Source organism: Danio rerio, chromosome 23 (genome assembly GCF_052040795.2).
Source record: "Danio rerio strain M-AB ecotype USA chromosome 23, GRCz13ab, whole genome shotgun sequence".
Taxonomy (NCBI): Eukaryota; Metazoa; Chordata; class Actinopteri; order Cypriniformes; family Danionidae; genus Danio; species Danio rerio.
The window spans coordinates 23,951,767-23,970,884 of record NC_141043.1 but is presented as its reverse complement, the minus strand read 5'-3'; the positions used below and the strand labels follow the sequence as shown (position 1 = coordinate 23,970,884).

Genomic DNA, 19,118 nt, shown 5'->3' with positions numbered 1-19,118 from the left:
AATAATATAAAATTTAATTAAATAAATAAAATTATATAAAAAATTAAATTAAATAATTGAGTTACTTCTTTTAGTAATTAAATGCATATTTAGAGATTTTTTTATTTACAGTAAATGAATTACTGTAAAGAAATTGCAGAGGGATTCTACTTTGCATTTTATATTAAATAAGTTTATGACTATAATATTTCCTTCAAGATACTTTACAGCAAATTCAAATTCAGTTATTAAAGGGACAAATAATAATAGCAATAATAAAATTCACTCCCATTAATATTTAATATTTTTTCTGACTAAAATGAATAAATGAGCTATAGAATAAAGCAATAGAAAGCTGTTATTTTATCAATTTCTGTCTGTAAACGTTCCTCTAAAATATGCTTCAGCCACGTTGAGTTATTTATGCAGGTTTGCGGTGAGAGCATTAGTACTTAAAGCCCCTCTACTATGATTAACAATCAAACATGCTGAGAAACGCTTATGTTATCCCCCAACTCCACAGTACAAGAGAAAATCTCTTTTTTGTCATCAAATCCCTAATTCTTTCCTCTCTTTGAAAAAAAATGGAGAGTAATACCAGTTTCCAATCTGCTTTAAGAAATATTTGGTGCGGGGGGAAAGTGGCCATGAAACGTGTGAACAAGAGGGTAATTGTGGACAAACGCGGTATTGAATTTCATTTTCAACTCCTTACACACCATTTCAATCTTATTTTCTGCATGTTAGTCAGATCTCCTTGGTTATGGTGGGCCAAACTGTCCACTAATGGTGAATAATTGCTTGTAATACACTCTTCACCAATGATGTGCATCAATAGCAGCCATTTTCCGATTATTTAGCTTAACCCTGCGCAGAGTGTCATTTTTTACCCAAGGTAGCAGGCAGCATTGCTATATTACATAGATAACAACAGTTTTTAATCAGAAAAGTGGTCAGACAGAAGCCAAAATGTCTGAATAAATTCTAGAAAACAAATACAAAATACTGCATGCCTTGAAGGGACAGTTCAGCCACAAATGGGAATCTCCTGTTAGAAGATAACTCAGCATCCAAAATGTACAACTATTAGAGGATATTGATATACAACCAATCTACACTAGATTATGCCTCATCCAGTTCAAGGTCCTACATAGATCACACTTCTCCAAAAAGAAATTACATAGGATTTTCCCCAATATATCTCCTATTTGTGATGAGTGCAAATCAAAAGAAGCTGATTTAGCTCATAGTTTTGTATTGTCACAAAATACAGGATTCTGGAATGAGTTTTTTAAAGTGCTTTCAGATGTCCTTGATCTACACGTAGGTCCTGACCCAGTGCTTGTTCTATTAGGACATTCTGATTATACAAATTCACTGAGCATCACACAACAGAATTTCCTCACATATTGTTTGACAACAGCCAAAAAGCTGTTAATATTGTACTAGAAAAATGTTAATTCCTCCAACTGCTAAACTATGGCTTAAAGAATTGATGTACTCTGCACCTGTAACAAACCAAATAGCTTTTAAAAGCCAACATTGGACACTTTCAGAAGATTTGGGGCCCTTTTTTCTGTAACTTTAAGATAAATTATCTTTCCCAAATCAATGTATTATAACTAAAAGGTTCTTTTGATTATCACTGTATCGTATACTTACAGGGGTTTTGGGGTTGGGGTGTTTGTTCTTGTTTTGATTTTTGATATTTGCAAGTTTATGCATATCAGAAAATTAATCCCGGAATTTGTGATATTTGCAAGTCTATTTAATGACCAAATAAAACTTATTTGACAAAAAAAAAAAGGACAACTACTGTAATTTTGACAGTTAAAACAATGTATACAGGCAAAATAAAATTAATAATCATGGCTCTTGACAATACAGAAGTTAAACGATTGACCAGTTTGATGCATTGACATGCAATATACACATTGGCATGATTAAATCGGCAAATAAAGCAGGTCGCACACCAGAAGCGCCGCTCGGCGCCGCGACACGGCGCGTACATGACAGATTAAAGTATCGCACACCAGACGCGCACATTCGAATGATATTTAACATGAAACTAATCAGATGGCGCTCTGTGGCGCGGCTGAAAAATGAACTGCGTCCTGAGCCGTCGCCGGGCGCCGCCGACAGCCGCCGACAGCCGCCGACAGCCGCCGACTTGCGGCGCCGGTGTGTGTATCCTGATAGAAACCTATGTTTAGAATTCTAAAATACATGGCGCTGCGTGGCGCTGCGCGGCGCTTCTGGTGTGCGACCTGCTTAATGATGTAAGATGTAGATGTCTAAACCATATTAAGTGAAAAAAAATGTATTTGTGATTTGTAATTTTTAAAAAATATATACTTTTGTGGCTGATCCCATGCTAATTTTTGAATATCTGTAAATGGATATGTTTTTCATATTCTATTTATTCTATATTTGGATTACACACTCTATGCATTTGAAAGAGAGGTTGGGATTTATTTTAATGTACCTATGAGTAACTAAAATAATAATAAAACCAGAATCATATCAAATTGAGATCTTAACCTGATAAAAATGTTCTTTGAGCCTGTGTTAATTCGAGTGTTTGGTACAACACACATACTTTTAACCACTTCATCAGTATTTTGGTCAAAGTTGGAAAGGTTTCCTCTAATTGAAGTGCGGAATGAGTTTCCAAAAGAAGTGATTCAAAAGAATGAAACCAGACTCCTAAGAATCTCCAAGCAAATAATCTCGTAAATAATGTTTAGTTAATATAATTTCACTTTATTCGTCCTCCATGTACTATCAGGAGTCACAGGTATTCATTTTGTTTTTCCTGTATATGTCTGTTTGACTCCCAAAGCCCTGTTAGCCACTGACTTGCAATTATTGAATCACCAAGGAACACAATCGGAAGAAAAACATCACCTAAATCCGGCACGCCCAAAGGGTGAGGAAATTAACAGCAAATTTATGTGAACCATCTCTCTAAATTTAATTCACACCATTAAAACAGCATAATACACTTTCCTCAGTAGCATTCGAAAAAACCATCAAGCTTCACAGATGAACCCAAGCCACACAAGACAATACTTTTTGCCCCATTCCACTTAATTAAACCATCCTGACTTGCTTAAACGTCTGTTAACTCTTGAAAATGAGACCCTTCCAGACAATTAAACACACAGATCTATTACTTTGGCGAGATTACGCAGTGCTTTGAGGGATTTATTCTCTTCAGGGTATCCTGTATTGTCTGAAACTAATTTTCCACAGAATCAAACAATTAAATCTCTATTTTAATTAAAAATGGGTAAAACAAAGGAATATTAATTAGAAAACACTATCTTATGAACACTTCATAAACACAAGGGGAAGACGATTTCTCCAAAACTGCTCAGTACACACAAGAGGCATCTAATCACCAAACCTACACGCCGGCGCACAAAGAATATGCCGTTTTATCTTTAGCAAGGTCTCGTAATTCCACTTGAAAGACTCCTTGACATGCAGCTATAGAGAAGAGTATTTAAACACTGTGGCCAGTGACCCTTACTGACCTGCGGAGAGAGTCCATTGCTCACAGGGTTCATGTGATTGCTGGACGCTGATTGGCTCATGAAGGTGTCGGTGTAGCTGGAGAAACTGTGTCGATTGGACGAAAGGCCGTAGGCGGAGCTACTGTCACTCGAGAGCCCGCCCTGATGCATGGTAGAGGGGGGCAAAGGCTGAGGTCGGTGCACAGTGCCACTGACGTCTGGAAGAACAGTTAGATGTTTTTGAAAACCACTCGCAAAATGCATCATAGGAGCTTCCACGCTATTGCTATTACTGTTTTTGGGGTTTAGTATAGTCAGAAAAACATTAGTTGGCTCACCTTGTGGTAATGTTGTAGTAGGATAGCTGGACTCTGGAAGCTGGTATGTTGGTAGAGTGGGCATGCCGGTGGGTGGAAATCCTCCAGGTAACAGATGGTTAAATGCTGCTAGTTGATTTGCTCCAGCTTGTTTGCGCCACCTGGCTCGACGATTGCTGAACCAAACCTGACATTTAGAGGAAAAATATATTAATTTAATATTAATAAGCAAATACAATGAGGTGATTATTATTTTAATGTCTTATAAGTGATAAATGACCAATATTATAGATTAATTTTACTTGATTACTGAAAGAGAAATCAACATTAAAACACTTCAAAAATTATGATAATAATCTGTGTGCTAAAAAGATATTAAGTATAACAGTATTATTAAAGTAATTTTTTAATAATGGATAAATATTTCTTTAAAAATGTGTGTGATTAAGGAACAGGTTGCTTTAAGTTTTACTTCAAATAAAATGAAAAAAGTACTATTTGAAATAAAAAATAAATTTTAACTGATTTAAAGATATATTAAAAAGAAACATTTCATTTCAGACATATGTCGTTGCTGTTTCTTATGTTGAAAAACATGATCACTTATTTAAGCAAATTTTACAAGAAAAATATACTTGTAAAATACAAAATGTTGCAATTAATTCAGTGCTCTATTTGCCATTTATTTGTAACATGAAATCTATATAGATATTTTAAAAACGTTTATTTGTAATAATTTATGAAATTTTCTAACAATTTCTGAGTAAAACCCTTATACACTATACATAGAATTGGGTCTATTTGAACAAGCCTATCATGTTAAAAAAAAATGTAATTGATTTAAAAAAAAAAAAAAAACCCAGTGATTGGGTTTCTCTATATTTTGAAACAACCCAACAGTACATTTAGTGTAGAAATCTAAAATCTATCTTTTTATCTTTCAAAAGCTGGAAGAAAAAATAAATATTTGACAATAAATATCCACTTTTACATTAAACCAATAGTTAAAACCAATACGGTGCCAAAATACCACTTGTAAAGTTAAAACTATAACAATTCAAATGGAAAAAAAAGAAAAGAAATTATATATTTATAATCCTCATTTTCATTTGACATTTCAGAAATATTTTAAATGAACAGAAAGCCTCTATCAAAAAGAAAGAAAGAAAGAAAGAAAGAAAGAAAGAAAGAAAGAAAGAAAGAAAGAAAGAAAGAAAGAGAAAGAAAGAAAAAGATAGACAGAAGGAACGCCTGTGCCACATTAAGACACATTTTGAAGTTTCATTCTAATGTGAGTCATTGAAAGGGGAGCTCGGCCAGTAACCTGCACCTCTCCAGGGCTGAGGCTCTGGCCCTGTGTATGCAAAAGACTGAATGACATTGATCTATGCCTCAGAGGGGCCATTCTTCACACTTTAATACACTGGCAGTGCAGTTAATCTACTGTTGTTTTTCAAATGGTCTCCGCCATTGTGAGTGGAAGTGAAAAAGGGGGACAATGGCCCTTCAATGAATCAGGCCACAAAGAGAGGGCGTCCCTTTTTAAACAGCTCCTCAAGAATGACGCTTTCAGAGCGGGCATTGATCAAGGGGCTGGCATACACATACTGTATGAGTACACACTCTTTCTCTGCCTCGCGCTTTTATCCTCCCAGGCTGCCCTTCAGTCTTTACACAGAGTGACAAAGACAGATAAAGAGTCTGATTATTCCTCAGAAAATGGACAATTCATGTTGGAGCTAATAAGAGGGACTATTGGCAGAGAAATGTTGTTGATAAATGCAGATATTTCTAGCATTTGTTAATAAAAAAAATCTAAATACATTTTTTAAATATAATACATTAAAAAATCTCACCCATAGGAGAGAAACAAAAACATTCATTTTACCCGAAATGTAAAAAATCTGCAAGACTGTGAAAACATCAATGTATCTAATTTTATTACAATCTTAAATTAATATTGTAGTTTATTATCAGGCCAAATATATATACAAGTATATTTGTACAAGTATAATTATTTTTCATAAACTCCTAAATTTGTGTTTTTGTTGATTAGTAGGCCACAAAGACCTGTTTGATAATTGCTGTTCTATAAAATATGCTTTTCAGGAGGATAATAAAAAACTAATAACATAAAACATAAAAAATAAATAGTTTTTTTTTAAATAATAAAAGATTATATGGAATAAAATCAACAAAACTAATGATATTCCTAACACCACTAAAGAAGCATCTAGAATTTTGATTGTTTTCCACAAAATCTTAAATTCATATGGTACTTTATAAAGTAAATATAAAAGTTAAATTTAAAACAAATAAATGAAACAAAACAAAATGTTATAAACCTGCCCTTACTTAGGCAGAACCAGCAATAATGAAATTTCTTGAAAAATGTTCTGTTTTGTTCCCAAAGCCAAGGAAACACCTATAAGACTGTGGAAACACCTTTAAGACCAACATAATTACTCTTATTAACACAGCAGGGGACTAATTACGCACATAGTTAGCAATTTCCTTGCAAAATTCAGCAACACCCATCCTGCCAAAGTCAGGCATCCCAAACGTTCCTCAAGAGAGTTTTTTCCTCAATAATTGTCAATAAAAAAGGCTTTCATTCAAATACAAGTCAGCAGTCCTCAACCATCCCCCATTAGCTGTTCCACACTGCTCCTTCAACAATGACCCTACCCATAAAACCACACGTCCCACTGACATGAGCCTCATCACTTCGCGTCTTAGGTCAGGATGGCTTCTGGTATTAGGAAGAACTGGAGAGCAGCACAAGGCATTATGAGGTGCATATCTTAGTGTTAGAGGCTGGAGAGCTTCAATGGATCTCCTAAGAGGCTTGCTGTGAACGCGCCATCCTGGAACCCGATGGCAAAGGCACCTTGAGCGAGGATTTTCTCTCCGCCATTCCCTCTAATTCCCCACTCTTCTCATTTCCCTGCTCAAACCGAGACACAAAGCACACTGCCCAACTGAGACGGCCGACTCATTTCATATTTCCCAAATAATTTCCTTAAAAAGTGAACCGAGTCGCTCGGTCGAAACATTTAAGAGAGGAGTTTTTGTGGAGTGCGGCTGAAGGAGCTGTTGTTTGATTGCATTCGGTTCGGAGAGAATGGAAGTCGAAAAATTCAATTCAATATACTCTCAATCTCCGGGTGGAGCAGGAGAGACAAGAGGAAGGGAGGTAAATGGAAGACAAATCTGATTGTGGACTGTGTCACGATTTCACATTGCATTTCGGCCAGCATCTCACACTCTCATCCAATATCAATCACCCGGGCCATCCCAGTTCCTCTCGCTTGCTTTTTTTCCCCTCTATAGCCTCTCTCTTGGGTAACGATGGTTATAAGTCTTCCTAGGATTACCGTTTGCCATGTGCAGGGATGGTTGACGAGCAGACAGGAAGATGAGGAGTAAAACCTGGAGAACGTGATTGAATTTCACAGCAAAAAAGAACATAACAGTGGCTGAGAGGCGTAAAAAAAGGGCTGACATTGATCTCGGTGGCTGCATGCAGGAGTTGTGGGAATCTGGATGGCTAGTGGAACAGGATAGGTTTGGGTCAATGGTTGGCTGATGTCTAGCTGTTTGTGAATGTCTGTCAGGGTCTAGTGTCTTTGCATCTAAATCAGCAGGTTGAATCAATGTCAGGCTGTTTGTAAATGTTGATTTTTCCCAAAAGCATCATTAGCCAATTGGTTGCAAAATTTGTTTGTTACTAACTGCTGTTTTAAGCGGAAATTAGCTGTTTCTCAAGACCATACTTCCAACAAATATGCTTAAATAGCATCACAAACTGTCGACCTGTGGTTAGAAGCATATTGACGTATTGAGATTACGCAATTGAACAAGACGAGCAAAATAACACAAAACACATTCAAAGGGCCCTATCATACACCTAGTAACATTCTGTTGTGTTTTTACCTATATATTTGTGTTTTTTGACCTTTATTTACTTCATATCATTGGTTTAAAAACACAAATAATTTCATAACAACCTGAGCCACCAGAAATGGAAAACAAAAGTGATCAAAAGGATCGATATTTAAAATGGCATTTTTTTGTTGATGGTTTGTTTGTATTTCTGCCGTCACAGAACTGTCACAGGCACAGAACACATATGCTAGTTTGTCTCCTTACCTCACTTTGACTTCAGCTTTTAGATGAAGCATTAATAGGCGCTGACGGTAACAGCGTGGTAAAACTCAATAAAACGAGGCATCTCTTCAACAGAGACATCTGCAAAACTCAACTTTTACTATAACCAGATGCCTTTGGAAATTGAAGAGGTGCAAGTCATCCTCGTTTTATCTTTTATTTTCATTATCATACATATCAACACACATTGCATATACACAAACATATAATTTCTGCAGTCACATATTTACAGTATATAATCCATTCATTAAAATGCCACTTTATGTTTGCCAGGAGCATAGAATTATTGGCACCAGATTTCACAAGGCATCACAATGCATGTGATGTGAGTCCACATCAGGAGGCTGACACTCGTGCCCTGGAAGTCTTGTTTCCAGATTGCATCAAAGGGTGGCAGATTAGAGAGGGGAAGTGGAGACATCTCTAAACCTGCTTGTGCGCAACACGTGGAGGGAATAGCTCTCTTCACTCCATGTCTGATAGTACTACCAATTAAATTTTTTCTTTAATAAATTACTGATTTTCTGCAGGTTTCACCAAGTCAAATCTAAGACATTTTTAAGACCTTTATAAGACCATGAGGAATTAATATTCTGACTTATATAGGGCTAAACACTAAGGATTTTTTAAATGGCCAAGCAGAAGAAATATGTACTTGCCCCATCAAAAAAAAAACTAATTCTAAAAGGTGATTTCTTAAATTTCATATTTCTAATAAATTTTAAGCAATCTGTCAAAAAAAGCAAACCCTAGCTGTCTACAAAAACTCTTTAAAAGCTAAATGTAAGCACAACAGACTGTTATATTAGTTATGAATAAAATTTGCCTAAAAGTTTTATTGAAACCCAGTACTGTGAAAGGTATACACAAAGGAAAATTAAGACCCCTTTAAATGATTCAGGAACAGCAAGAGAATGTTTCAGTGAATTTAAGACTTTTTATTGCCTAAAACTGTGTATTTGAAATTTAAGATATAAATTTCTGTGAATACCCTGTAACTGTAATTAAGGTAATGGTTATCTATCTATCTATCTATCTATCTATCTATCTATCTATCTATCTATCTATCTATCTGTCTATCTGTCTGTCTGTCTGTCTGTCTGTCTGTCTGTCTGTCTATATATATAAATCTGATAATCTGATAAATGCAAAATTAGAACAAGAATCATTCTATGACATTAAAAATTACAGTTAAAGCAATTGTGAATTTAAATCTTTATATTTTTGATTTCTTGTAATTGTCATTGCACATCCATTCAATGAAATTGTACTCCAAATTGATTGAAAGTTAATTCTACTCTTTTAAAAAGAGTTTTGAGCTCTGTTGAAGGTAATGACTTAATTGAATACCTCATTACTTCAACTTAAATGGATTAAGTTCACAGTACTCTATGAAAGTAAATCAGTTGCGAAACTCGAGAGCTTGCAAATGTAAATGTGAGCACTTGTGATAATAATATTTGTATGTGTAGGTTGAAATGTACACTTACAGCTCTGATGTGAACAGCTGAAATCCTCGATTTGCACACACACACAACAATCCACACACTTGTGTTTTAAATTTGAAGTTGCAGATTAATAGTTGTGTATTTGTAAAATGTCATTCACAAATACAAAGTGACAGACACACGTGTGCACGGCAAATTTGACTGCATCTTCGCTCTACAACCACAGGTCGGCACTCACAACCTCTCAGATTCGTCAGTACAACTACAAATCTCCCGCGCTCTGACTTTTGCTACACATCTCCCGCGATCTCTGTAGCAGAACTCATCTGTGCACTCGCAGATGCAGAGGCGTGAGCAGCGCTGGGCAGGGGAGGGGCGGGGCTGGTGTAAAGCTGTTTGATTGGCTGATGCCTGACCAATGAACAATGCCAGCAGCCAACAGGACTGAGGTGCAAAATAATCATTTCCCACGATTATTTTATTATTTAGGGTTTATTTAAACTCTTTTCTGAAGAGATTCTTGTTAAAAATAATAAATTCTGTGGAAATGTACATACCAGTAAAAGAGCAGCAAAGCCAGTTTATTGGCTAGAGCCAGCCAATGAGATGGGGCGTTTCTGTTTGTCAGGACACAGGGCAGCTCACGTTGTTGGAGGCCTCGAGCAATCAGAGGGTAAGTTATGATTTTTAATAATTATCTATATGTTCAATACTGTTAGCTAAGCTAAGGACTGTGCTGGGTGCTTCTCTTGTTTGTTTCTTATATAAGAAAACAGTTATGAGTTATCTAGGAGCTGCTTTCAATCATGTTATATGGTTCTAAAGATACGATTCAACCCACATGAAATAAGAAGTTGTAATAGTATTTATAGTAAATAATAGTACGTTTTTGAACCATACTAACTATAGTAAACTGTATTATACAATATATATTGCAGTATCTACAACTTTGTTAATGAATGCAACAGCACACTGTAGTATTAACTAGCATGAACTTTAATAAATTGAAGTATACTTGTATGTATGTATATATATATATATATATATATATATATATATATATATATATATATATATATATATATATATATATATATATATAGCTTAAATTTGAAAAAATTGAAATATAGCTATCTGTTTAAAACTAAACATTCTAATGCCATTTATTATGCAAATATCAAGTTGAAAAAAATCTGTTAAGAATACGTATTTATATGTAAAACCTAATACATTTTAAAGCAGTTTCATTTCTTTCTAATTTTTACATCTACATGCATTACATCTGATTTAGGTCCACAACTTGCATCCTTCAACATGATATGTGTGTTCAAAGGAAGAGCAACTAGGTGAGGGAGACAGTGTCCATCGCTCGGCTGAGGGTCCACTTTGAGCATCTCATCTGCAGGGTTAAGCAACATAAGCTGAACAGTCATCATCTCTCTCTATTACAGCGAGCATCAACCAGCTTTACACAATGGCTTGCTTTCTGACCATTAGTTAAGGCTTGAGCAAAGTATTAAAGAGGAGATAACATTTGATGGGTAATGATGAAGTTGGATTTACCACCTCCATCTCATTATGAACAAGGAAAAACCCTGAAATATTTCAATACAAGTAACTAGACATTTGCACTGCACTTATTTGGACTGTAAATTTTATTTGACAAATTACATTCCCTTACAGAACAGGTGTCAAACTCAGTTCCTGGAGGGCTGCAGCTTTGCAAAGTTTAGTTCTAACCCTAATTAAACACACCTGATCAAACTAATTGAGTCCTTCAGGTTTGTTTAAGACTTTCACTTAAGTGTGTTGAAGCAAGGTTGCAACTAAAAACGTGAAGGGTTACGGCCCTTCAGGAACTGAGTTTGACACCCCTGCCTTACAGTAAAGTGTAAAAATACTACATTAAACAATTATCAAAATAAAAGTTGTGTTTGTGGGTGAGTGTGTGTTTTGTTCAAATCTGTAGTCATCTTGGCAAGAAAAAAGAGAAAATAAAGTCGGCTTCCTCTTGAATGATCTGAATCATTTTGAAGTGTTTGTAGATGAGCTGGATCATCATGTCATCTTTAGCATAAATAACATCCTTTTCAAGCTATGCAGCTTCTCTGAGTTCCTCATCGACTTGAAACATGCTGATCTCTCCTGTCACTCCATCCTTACAGGAAACTGAGAAATAACCTATAGTTAGTAACGTTCATAATTAAAAAAGTGATATAAAGGACACACTGTACACAAACATGTAAATAGATAGATGGATAGATAGATATGATGCAGGTTATAATAACAAAAACCTGTATGATCTGTAAGAAACTGAAACGCCTAGTGTTATTTTTAATTGCTATTAATGTGTGTGTGTGTGTGTAAATATACTTCAATTTATTAAAGTTCATGCTAGTTAATACTACAGTGTGCTGTTGCATTCATTAACAAAGTTGTAGATACTGCAATATATATTGTATAATACAGTTTACTATAGTTAGTATGGTTCAAAAACGTACTATTATTTACTATAAATACTATTACAACTTCTTATTTCATGTGGGTTGAATCGTATCTTTAGAACCATATAACATGATTGAAAGCAGCTCCTAGATAACTCATAACTGTTTTCTTATATAAGAAACAAACAAGAGAAGCACCCAGCACAGTCCTTAGCTTAGCTAACAGTATTGAACATATAGATAATTATTAAAAATCATAACTTACCCTCTGATTGCTCGAGGCCTCCAACAACGTGAGCTGCCCTGTGTCCTGACAAACAGAAACGCCCCATCTCATTGGCTGGCTCTAGCCAATAAACTGGCTTTGCTGCTCTTTTACTGGTATGTACATTTCCACAGAATTTATTATTTTTAACAAGAATCTCTTCAGAAAAGAGTTTAAATAAACCCTAAATAATAAAATAATCGTGGGAAATGATTATTTTGCACCTCAGTCCTGTTGGCTGCTGGCATTGTTCATTGGTCAGGCATCAGCCAATCAAACAGCTTTACACCAGCCCCGCCCCTCCCCTGCCCAGCGCTGCTCACGCCTCTGCATCTGCGAGTGCACAGATGAGTTCTGCTACAGAGATCGCAGGAGATGTGTAGCAAAAGTCAGAGCGCGGGAGATTTGTAGTTGTACTGACGAATCTGAGAGGTTGTGAGTGCCGACCTGTGGTTGTAGAGCGAAGATGCAGTCAAATTTGCCGTGCACACGTGTGTCTGTCACTTTGTATTTGTGAATGACATTTTACAAATACACAACTATTAATCTGCAACTTCAAATTTAAAACACAAGTGTGTGGATTGTTGTGTGTGTGTGCAAATCGAGGATTTCAGCTGTTCACATCAGAGCTGTAAGTGTACATTTCAACCTACACATACAAATATTATTATCACAAGTGCTCACATTTACATTTGCAAGCTCTCGAGTTTCGCAACTGATTTACTTTCATAGTACTCGTATAGATTAGTTTTTTACTCAAATGGTTTGTAGCAATCGTTTTCCTCAAATGGTTTGAGTTGCCTTAACTTATTGGGTTTTACAGTGTACTTTTCAAAACACCTTTGTAAATGTAATTTGACGCATGTCAAACTTCAGTCATTCTATCTAGTTTAATACATTGTTTGTAATATAAATCTGAAAGATACAGGCGGTATTCATTGTCATAAAGTACTGTGCATGTCTACTGTATCTTCTCATATATCAGAAAGACAAACCACAAACCTGAAACATGAGCACATCACTGAGATCTGTCTTGTCTAACAGAGTTTGAAGTGACATAACTGCCACCGCCTATGAAATATCCTGTAAATCTCTGTTAATTCCTCTCGTGTCTCCCTCTGGCCCAACAAAATGTGGTGAACCAGACAGACTGCCAGCGGTGCGGTGAGACCTGGAAGCACTTATCCCATTGCTTATTCAGAAATGCATCACTTCCTCTGATTAGTCATAAAACAGTGGAAGCCTGAGTAAATCGTCTGTGGTTAAGAATAACTGCAGTGACAGTGTTTAGGGAAGACAGATGATGACACTTCACCAAACGCATAAATTAACACCTCTGACATCATCACTGATCCATGTCTGACTACTTCTGTTCGGCAGCACAAACTCTCCCTCCCTCTTTTCCCATCCCTCTCTCTCACTCAGACATCTGGATACTGTGTCGGCACAGCTGCACTCAAGTGGGTTGACACTGAGGCCGCGGGGTCTGCCAAAAGCCAACAGGGTCAGACACCTTCCTCTGCACAAAAGCAATGATCCCAGAGCCCTGGCATCTCCATGTGAGCTATCTCGAGCCCAGAGATCCTCAAACATCATCTGCTGGGCCTCTCAAGAACCAACTGCTGTGCTGTGACAGGGTTGCGAAAACAAAACATGAGCTGCTGGGCCAACAAGTGAATGGAGTCTGTGGTGGTTTCAGATGATCTTTGAATGATCTGGAGTTTCCATTCTGTATGGTGCTACAGAACATTTGGATTTACACTTGTGTAAAATTTCAATGGTGCCCGACAGATAATGTAACCTACACTTTTAAAAACTGACATGATCAAGAAGTCATGACAACGTTTTTTTGTTAATCATTACTTATATTATCATTCATTCATTCATTTTATTTTCGGCTTAGTCCCTTTATTAATCTGGGGTCACCACAGCGTAATGAACCGCCAACTTACCCAGCATGTGTTTTACGAAGCGGATGCCTTTCCAGCTGCAACCCATCACTGGGAAACATCCACACACACACCTATTCACACACATACACTATGGACAATTTAGCCTACCCAATTCACCTTTACCGCATGTCTTTGAACTTGTGGGGGAAACCGGAGCACCCGGAGGACATTACTTATTATTAATCGAAACCAAAGTCAAAAACGCGACAAAGCAAAGCTGCAATTGTCATGCACATGTTGTCAGTAAAGCATGGTTGTGTGAACAGTAGCAAATCTCCTCCGAAAGCCAGAGACGAAGTATGATGTACACCCATGAAGAAGTGACCTGGGAAATCCCCATAGCGTTAAATTGTAAACTGAAAATTTAACTGAATTCATTAATTTAGTGTGACTAATAATAATCATCTATGACTATGTAGTAAATTCTGCTTCATCTGAAAACATAGGCTGTAAATTTACAAACGGCTTAATTAATAATGATAATAGTTCCTTACAATTATATATAGATTTTCTGGACACTCAAAGCGCTTTACACATTTTTTACACCAGCTGATTGGTGGTGAGGAGTGATGAAGCCAATTATCCTATGTGGATGGTTAGGAGGCCATGGACAGAGCCCAGAGGGCAAATTTGGCGACAACCACAGAGAGTCAGGACCTCAATTTAATGTCTCATCCGAAAGAGACAGCACTTACTGAGCAGTATAGAGTACCCATCAATATACTGGGGCGTTAGGACCCACAAAGACCGCAGGTTTAGCAGCCCCTGCTGGCCTCACTAACACCACTTCCGGCAGCAACCTAGCTTACCCATTTGGTCACCCATCCAGGTTAGTACCTGGATGTTTAGCTTCAGTGAGCGTTTATGTAAGAGTTACAGAGAGCTGCTGCTGGTACTTACTGACAAAATACACATTAAAATAAACTTCAGTTACTCCAGCCCTAATTCAACTTTAATATTTAAGGTAATAAGTAAAAAAGTGTATTATTACTTGCTCTGCAACTACATGACAGCTAAATGTTATTAGCAGAGTTAGTAGAAATCCATGAACATGTGTACTATGAGTAACATGAACCTATGATACATGGCTTACTGTATGTGTGAGCAGAAAATCAAGTGAATGAAAAGAATGTATGCAAATTATGATTTAATGTAATCTATGTGTTTTTGGTACTATGCAGCAATACCATATTGATCGGGTGGTGTTTGAAGTTGTTCAAAAGCATTTGACATACAGTATACACTCAAACACACACACCTTTATAAAAAAAACTATTTTATTGCTGTCTAAATTGATTTGTGGAATTACATAAGAACTCAAATTTGGTTTAGAATTTATTTTTAAATTGTAGTTACTATCAAATAACTAACTCTCAATAGAGTATTTGCATTAGTAGGTGGTTACAGCTGTGTTAAACTATGATGATATGTACTGGTAAAGTCACTTAAAGTCAGTAGAATGTCTGAAGGGGACCATTAAAATAATGTTAACAGATATTATTAAACATCTTATAATGCTTAATAAATCCGCAATAGTCACATCACAATGTTGAGTCTGAATTACAGTTGACCAGGAGCTACAGAAATGTATTTAATTACTGTATTTATATAGAATTTATACAATTTATGCAACAAACAAACAAAAAATCTACTGTTCAAAGTGAAAACAAGATTATTTTGCTTACCCCACTGTCAGATTATTTGGCTTGTTTTAAAGAAAAACTCTCAATTTTGACTCATTCAAAGTAATTTTTTTTACTTGATTAAGAATTTTTAGATATTTGGACTAAAAATGAGACAAAGCAATGTAAGAAAAGTATTTTGTGCATTGTCATTAGTCAATTTCTGTACCTAAACACTGTTAGACTCCCCAGAAAACCGTCAAATAGTGCAATTCAAATTATCTTGTGAAACTGTATTCATATCTCAGTATTCATTGCAGAAAAAAATATCACAATATCAGAATTTCCAGAGTCAGATGATTTGCAGTTGCAACATTACCAGTCAACAGTATTTCTAAAGGGCACATCCAAATAAATTGTTACTGACGAGTTTTGAAAATATAATTAAGGTCTGACAAACACAGGTCAAAAGTCACATAATGTTTATTCACTTGTCTAATTAGCATCCATCACCATAAATGCACAAAAGGGCCAAATGTCCCATGGGGCCCCCTTTTAGAGAGAGCCGAATCATTGACATTGCAGAAACATCAGCAGGATCTCTGACACTGCCAACAAGAGAGCTTCTCTTTGCTAAAAAGCCTGGTTTGAGGCCACTAGCTTTTTCCCTTTTAGTTTTGTCTGGGCGCAGAAATTTGTTTTGACTGATTTGAAAACTCATAAATCCAAAAGCTAAACCAAAAATGGGACTGCAGCATTATTAAGTGGCCTAATCCTTTGGCAAACATAAAGGTGGTGAAGCCAGTTTTGCCCCTAAAAAGTGTCCAAGGAGGGAAAAGAGAAACAGCTGCATTTCAATTATGCAGTGATGTCACTTTGGCAGTTTGTTGTTGGATTTTTTGAACCATTATTGTATGCATCAATATGCAAACACTAAGACATTACAGTACATGTCAATTTGGTAAATTTACTACATTAGGGCAACATGCAGAGTAGTAGTATACAGTGTAGTCCACCCTATTACAAAAGTAAAGTTTTTTTTTTTTTTTTCAAGCTTCTGATTAATTAATGTAACTGTTGGAGAACTGTTCCCAAGAGAGGGTGTGGGATGCTCTCTGATTTGCAGCAAATTTTACAAGGAGTGGTGGTGGGCTTGAAAGTGGTGGGAAGAAAAGATCCCAGCCAAAAGCTAAAGTGAGAAATCCATCAGGAATGCACTCTCGCTCTTTTTATCCCCCTCCCTTTGCTCCCAACAGCTGCTGCCATAACTCTACTGTATTCTCATTGTTTCAGTGATCCACTTGCTTGACAAGCTGTCAGGACCAGCGGGGGGAGGAGCCAAAATCCTTCCGTGAAAATGCTAGTTTAATTGGCACATTTTGAGTTCAGTCAAACTAGTTTCATGTAAACAATTGCATGGTTTAAATCATGTAAAATTTTAAAACAAAAATGTGTAATTTTGTAACACATTCATAATCACTTTTTTTTTTACATGTTTGAGTTTGACATGTGATCCTCATGAGTTTTCCTGTAAGTGTACTTGTACTGTACAGTCCATCCAGGATTTTACAAGTCTAATAGTTCTTGAGGTCAAAACAAGATTTTTTTTACAAGATTGTATATTTTCACAGTAAAACAGTTTTGAAAAAGGCCATCTCGTCATTTTAATTTGCAAATATTTATTAAAAATCCTAACTGTTGTTTCATTAGGGTAAATCAAAGAGCAACATCAATTGATTGAAAGATCATTATTTTATAAACATAAATAACATTCTGTTCATTTTAGAAATCACTTTGTCATCAGTCTGAAGTTCCAGTTACACAATACTTCATTTTATTTACAAGCGTTCTGGTTAACCCATCATGTATTTCAAAACCTACTTCTATAACTACAAAATTTCAAGAGTTCAAAAGTTTAATACAAAGTGTATAAAAGGTATAGTAAAGTTGTTATGGAATGGAAGTAGCAACAGATCTTTTCTTCCATAAAGTGAATTGGGTGGGACTTGGTTCTGTCCATTAAAGGTAGGTCTTCAGAAACATTTTTTTGCAGGAGATCTACCTTCCTGCAAAATTCAGCTCCAACCCTGAACACAAGACCTGAACAGCATTTGATAATTACAGGCAGGTGTGTTTGATATGGGTTGCAACTGAAATCTGCCGCAAGGTAGATCTCCAGGAACAGGGTTGTCACCCCTAATCTAGTGGGTCTCTATCATTAATGTGCACGTTTGTGATTTAAGGAGGCCTGGCTTTGGACAGCAGGGGATGGATTGTGTTTCAAACCTATTATTCTAACTAGTTAGCATTTAGGCAGATCACCTACTGCACCTTTAATTGTTGCTTAAATGGAGGCAGATCTGAATGCAAACTTGCAGTTAAAGTTTTTAGTGGCCCTTTTGTTTTAGTGACATTGTTTTAAAGGCAAAATAGTTCAACAGATGTTTGAAAGACAAAACATATACACGATTTTCCTATAAAGCATGCCTATATGGATTTTTCATGGCATCTTTTAATGAAATCTTGCCATGTTATCGTGATCGTGTTTCTTTCTGATATGGTTGACAGGAAAAGGCCTGCTGTGTTTTTCTCGCTCTTTCTTTGAGATGAGCAGTTGCATTGTTACACGCGTCATCAATCAGAGGACTTTAGCCCAACAGATCCAGTGACACAATGACACTTTACAGACCTCCAAGCACATAGCTGAACTCTTACTGAGCCTTCATTGTACAATCTGCATATCCAGCTGAGAGCATCAGTTTTTTGGGTACCCTCCTTTTAGAAGTAAACGCCATAGATAGATCACTAAAACATGACAGTGGCATCATAAATGGCGAATAATTTACATTGTTCAAAACCTGCATGACTTTCTTACTTCAAAACTAGTTTCTTAGTGAATAAACAAACTTAAATAAACTTCTAAAAACTTCTAATTTCAAAACCTTGAGTTTAAACAACACTGAATCTTATTGCCTTTGAATATAGAAGTTTGGAATGGCATAAGAGTGAGTGAATAATGAGCCAATCATTTGTTTTTTAGGCAAATATAATTTGTCTCATTCATTCTTTTTCTTTTCAGCTTAGTCCCTTTATTAATCAGGGGTCGCCACAGAGAAATGAACCGCCAACTTATCCAGCATGTGTTTTACGCAGCGGATGCCCTTCCAGCTGCAACCCATATCTGGGAAACACCCACACACTGTTATTCAAACACATACACTACAGCCAATTTAGCTCACCCAATTCACCTATAGCACATGTCTTTGGACTGTGGGGGAAACCGGAGCACCCAGAGCAAACCCACTTGAACATAGGGAGAACATGCAAACTCCACAGAAATGCTAATTGACCCAGCTGAGGCTCGAACCAGCAACCTTCTTGCTGTGAGGCAACAGAGCTACCC

The 19,118-nt window shown here is 36.4% G+C and overlaps 1 protein-coding gene and 2 long non-coding RNA genes across 18 annotated transcripts in view; 2 read left to right on the top strand and 1 right to left on the bottom strand.

Annotated features, from left to right (window-relative positions):
• pax7b (paired box 7b) overlaps positions 1-19,118 on the bottom strand; it is a 105,084-nt gene that overhangs the window by 33,509 nt on the left and 52,457 nt on the right. For all 6 annotated transcript variants that reach the window (XM_087306020.1, XM_087306021.1, XM_087306022.1 and 3 more), the window contains 2 exon segments: positions 3,836-4,001; positions 3,519-3,715 (listed from right to left, as the gene is read on the bottom strand). In XM_087306020.1, coding sequence (XP_087162146.1) covers positions 3,519-3,715; positions 3,836-4,001 — 363 coding nt within the window.
• LOC141380486 (uncharacterized) overlaps positions 1-19,118 on the top strand; it is a 93,447-nt gene that overhangs the window by 32,848 nt on the left and 41,481 nt on the right. Inside the window, exon 3 of one of the 11 annotated variants that reach the window (XR_015523451.1) lies at positions 13,567-17,359. The exons of the other annotated variants lie outside the window; for them this stretch is intronic. This is a non-coding gene — a long non-coding RNA (uncharacterized LOC141380486). Of the gene's footprint in view, positions 1-13,566; positions 17,360-19,118 lie in introns of those variants that run through there. 11 annotated transcript variants of the gene reach the window in all.
• On the top strand, positions 9,946-11,359 carry LOC147838192 (uncharacterized). Its single transcript, XR_015523468.1, has 2 exons — positions 9,946-10,105; positions 10,724-11,359. It is a non-coding gene; the product is annotated as an uncharacterized LOC147838192 (long non-coding RNA).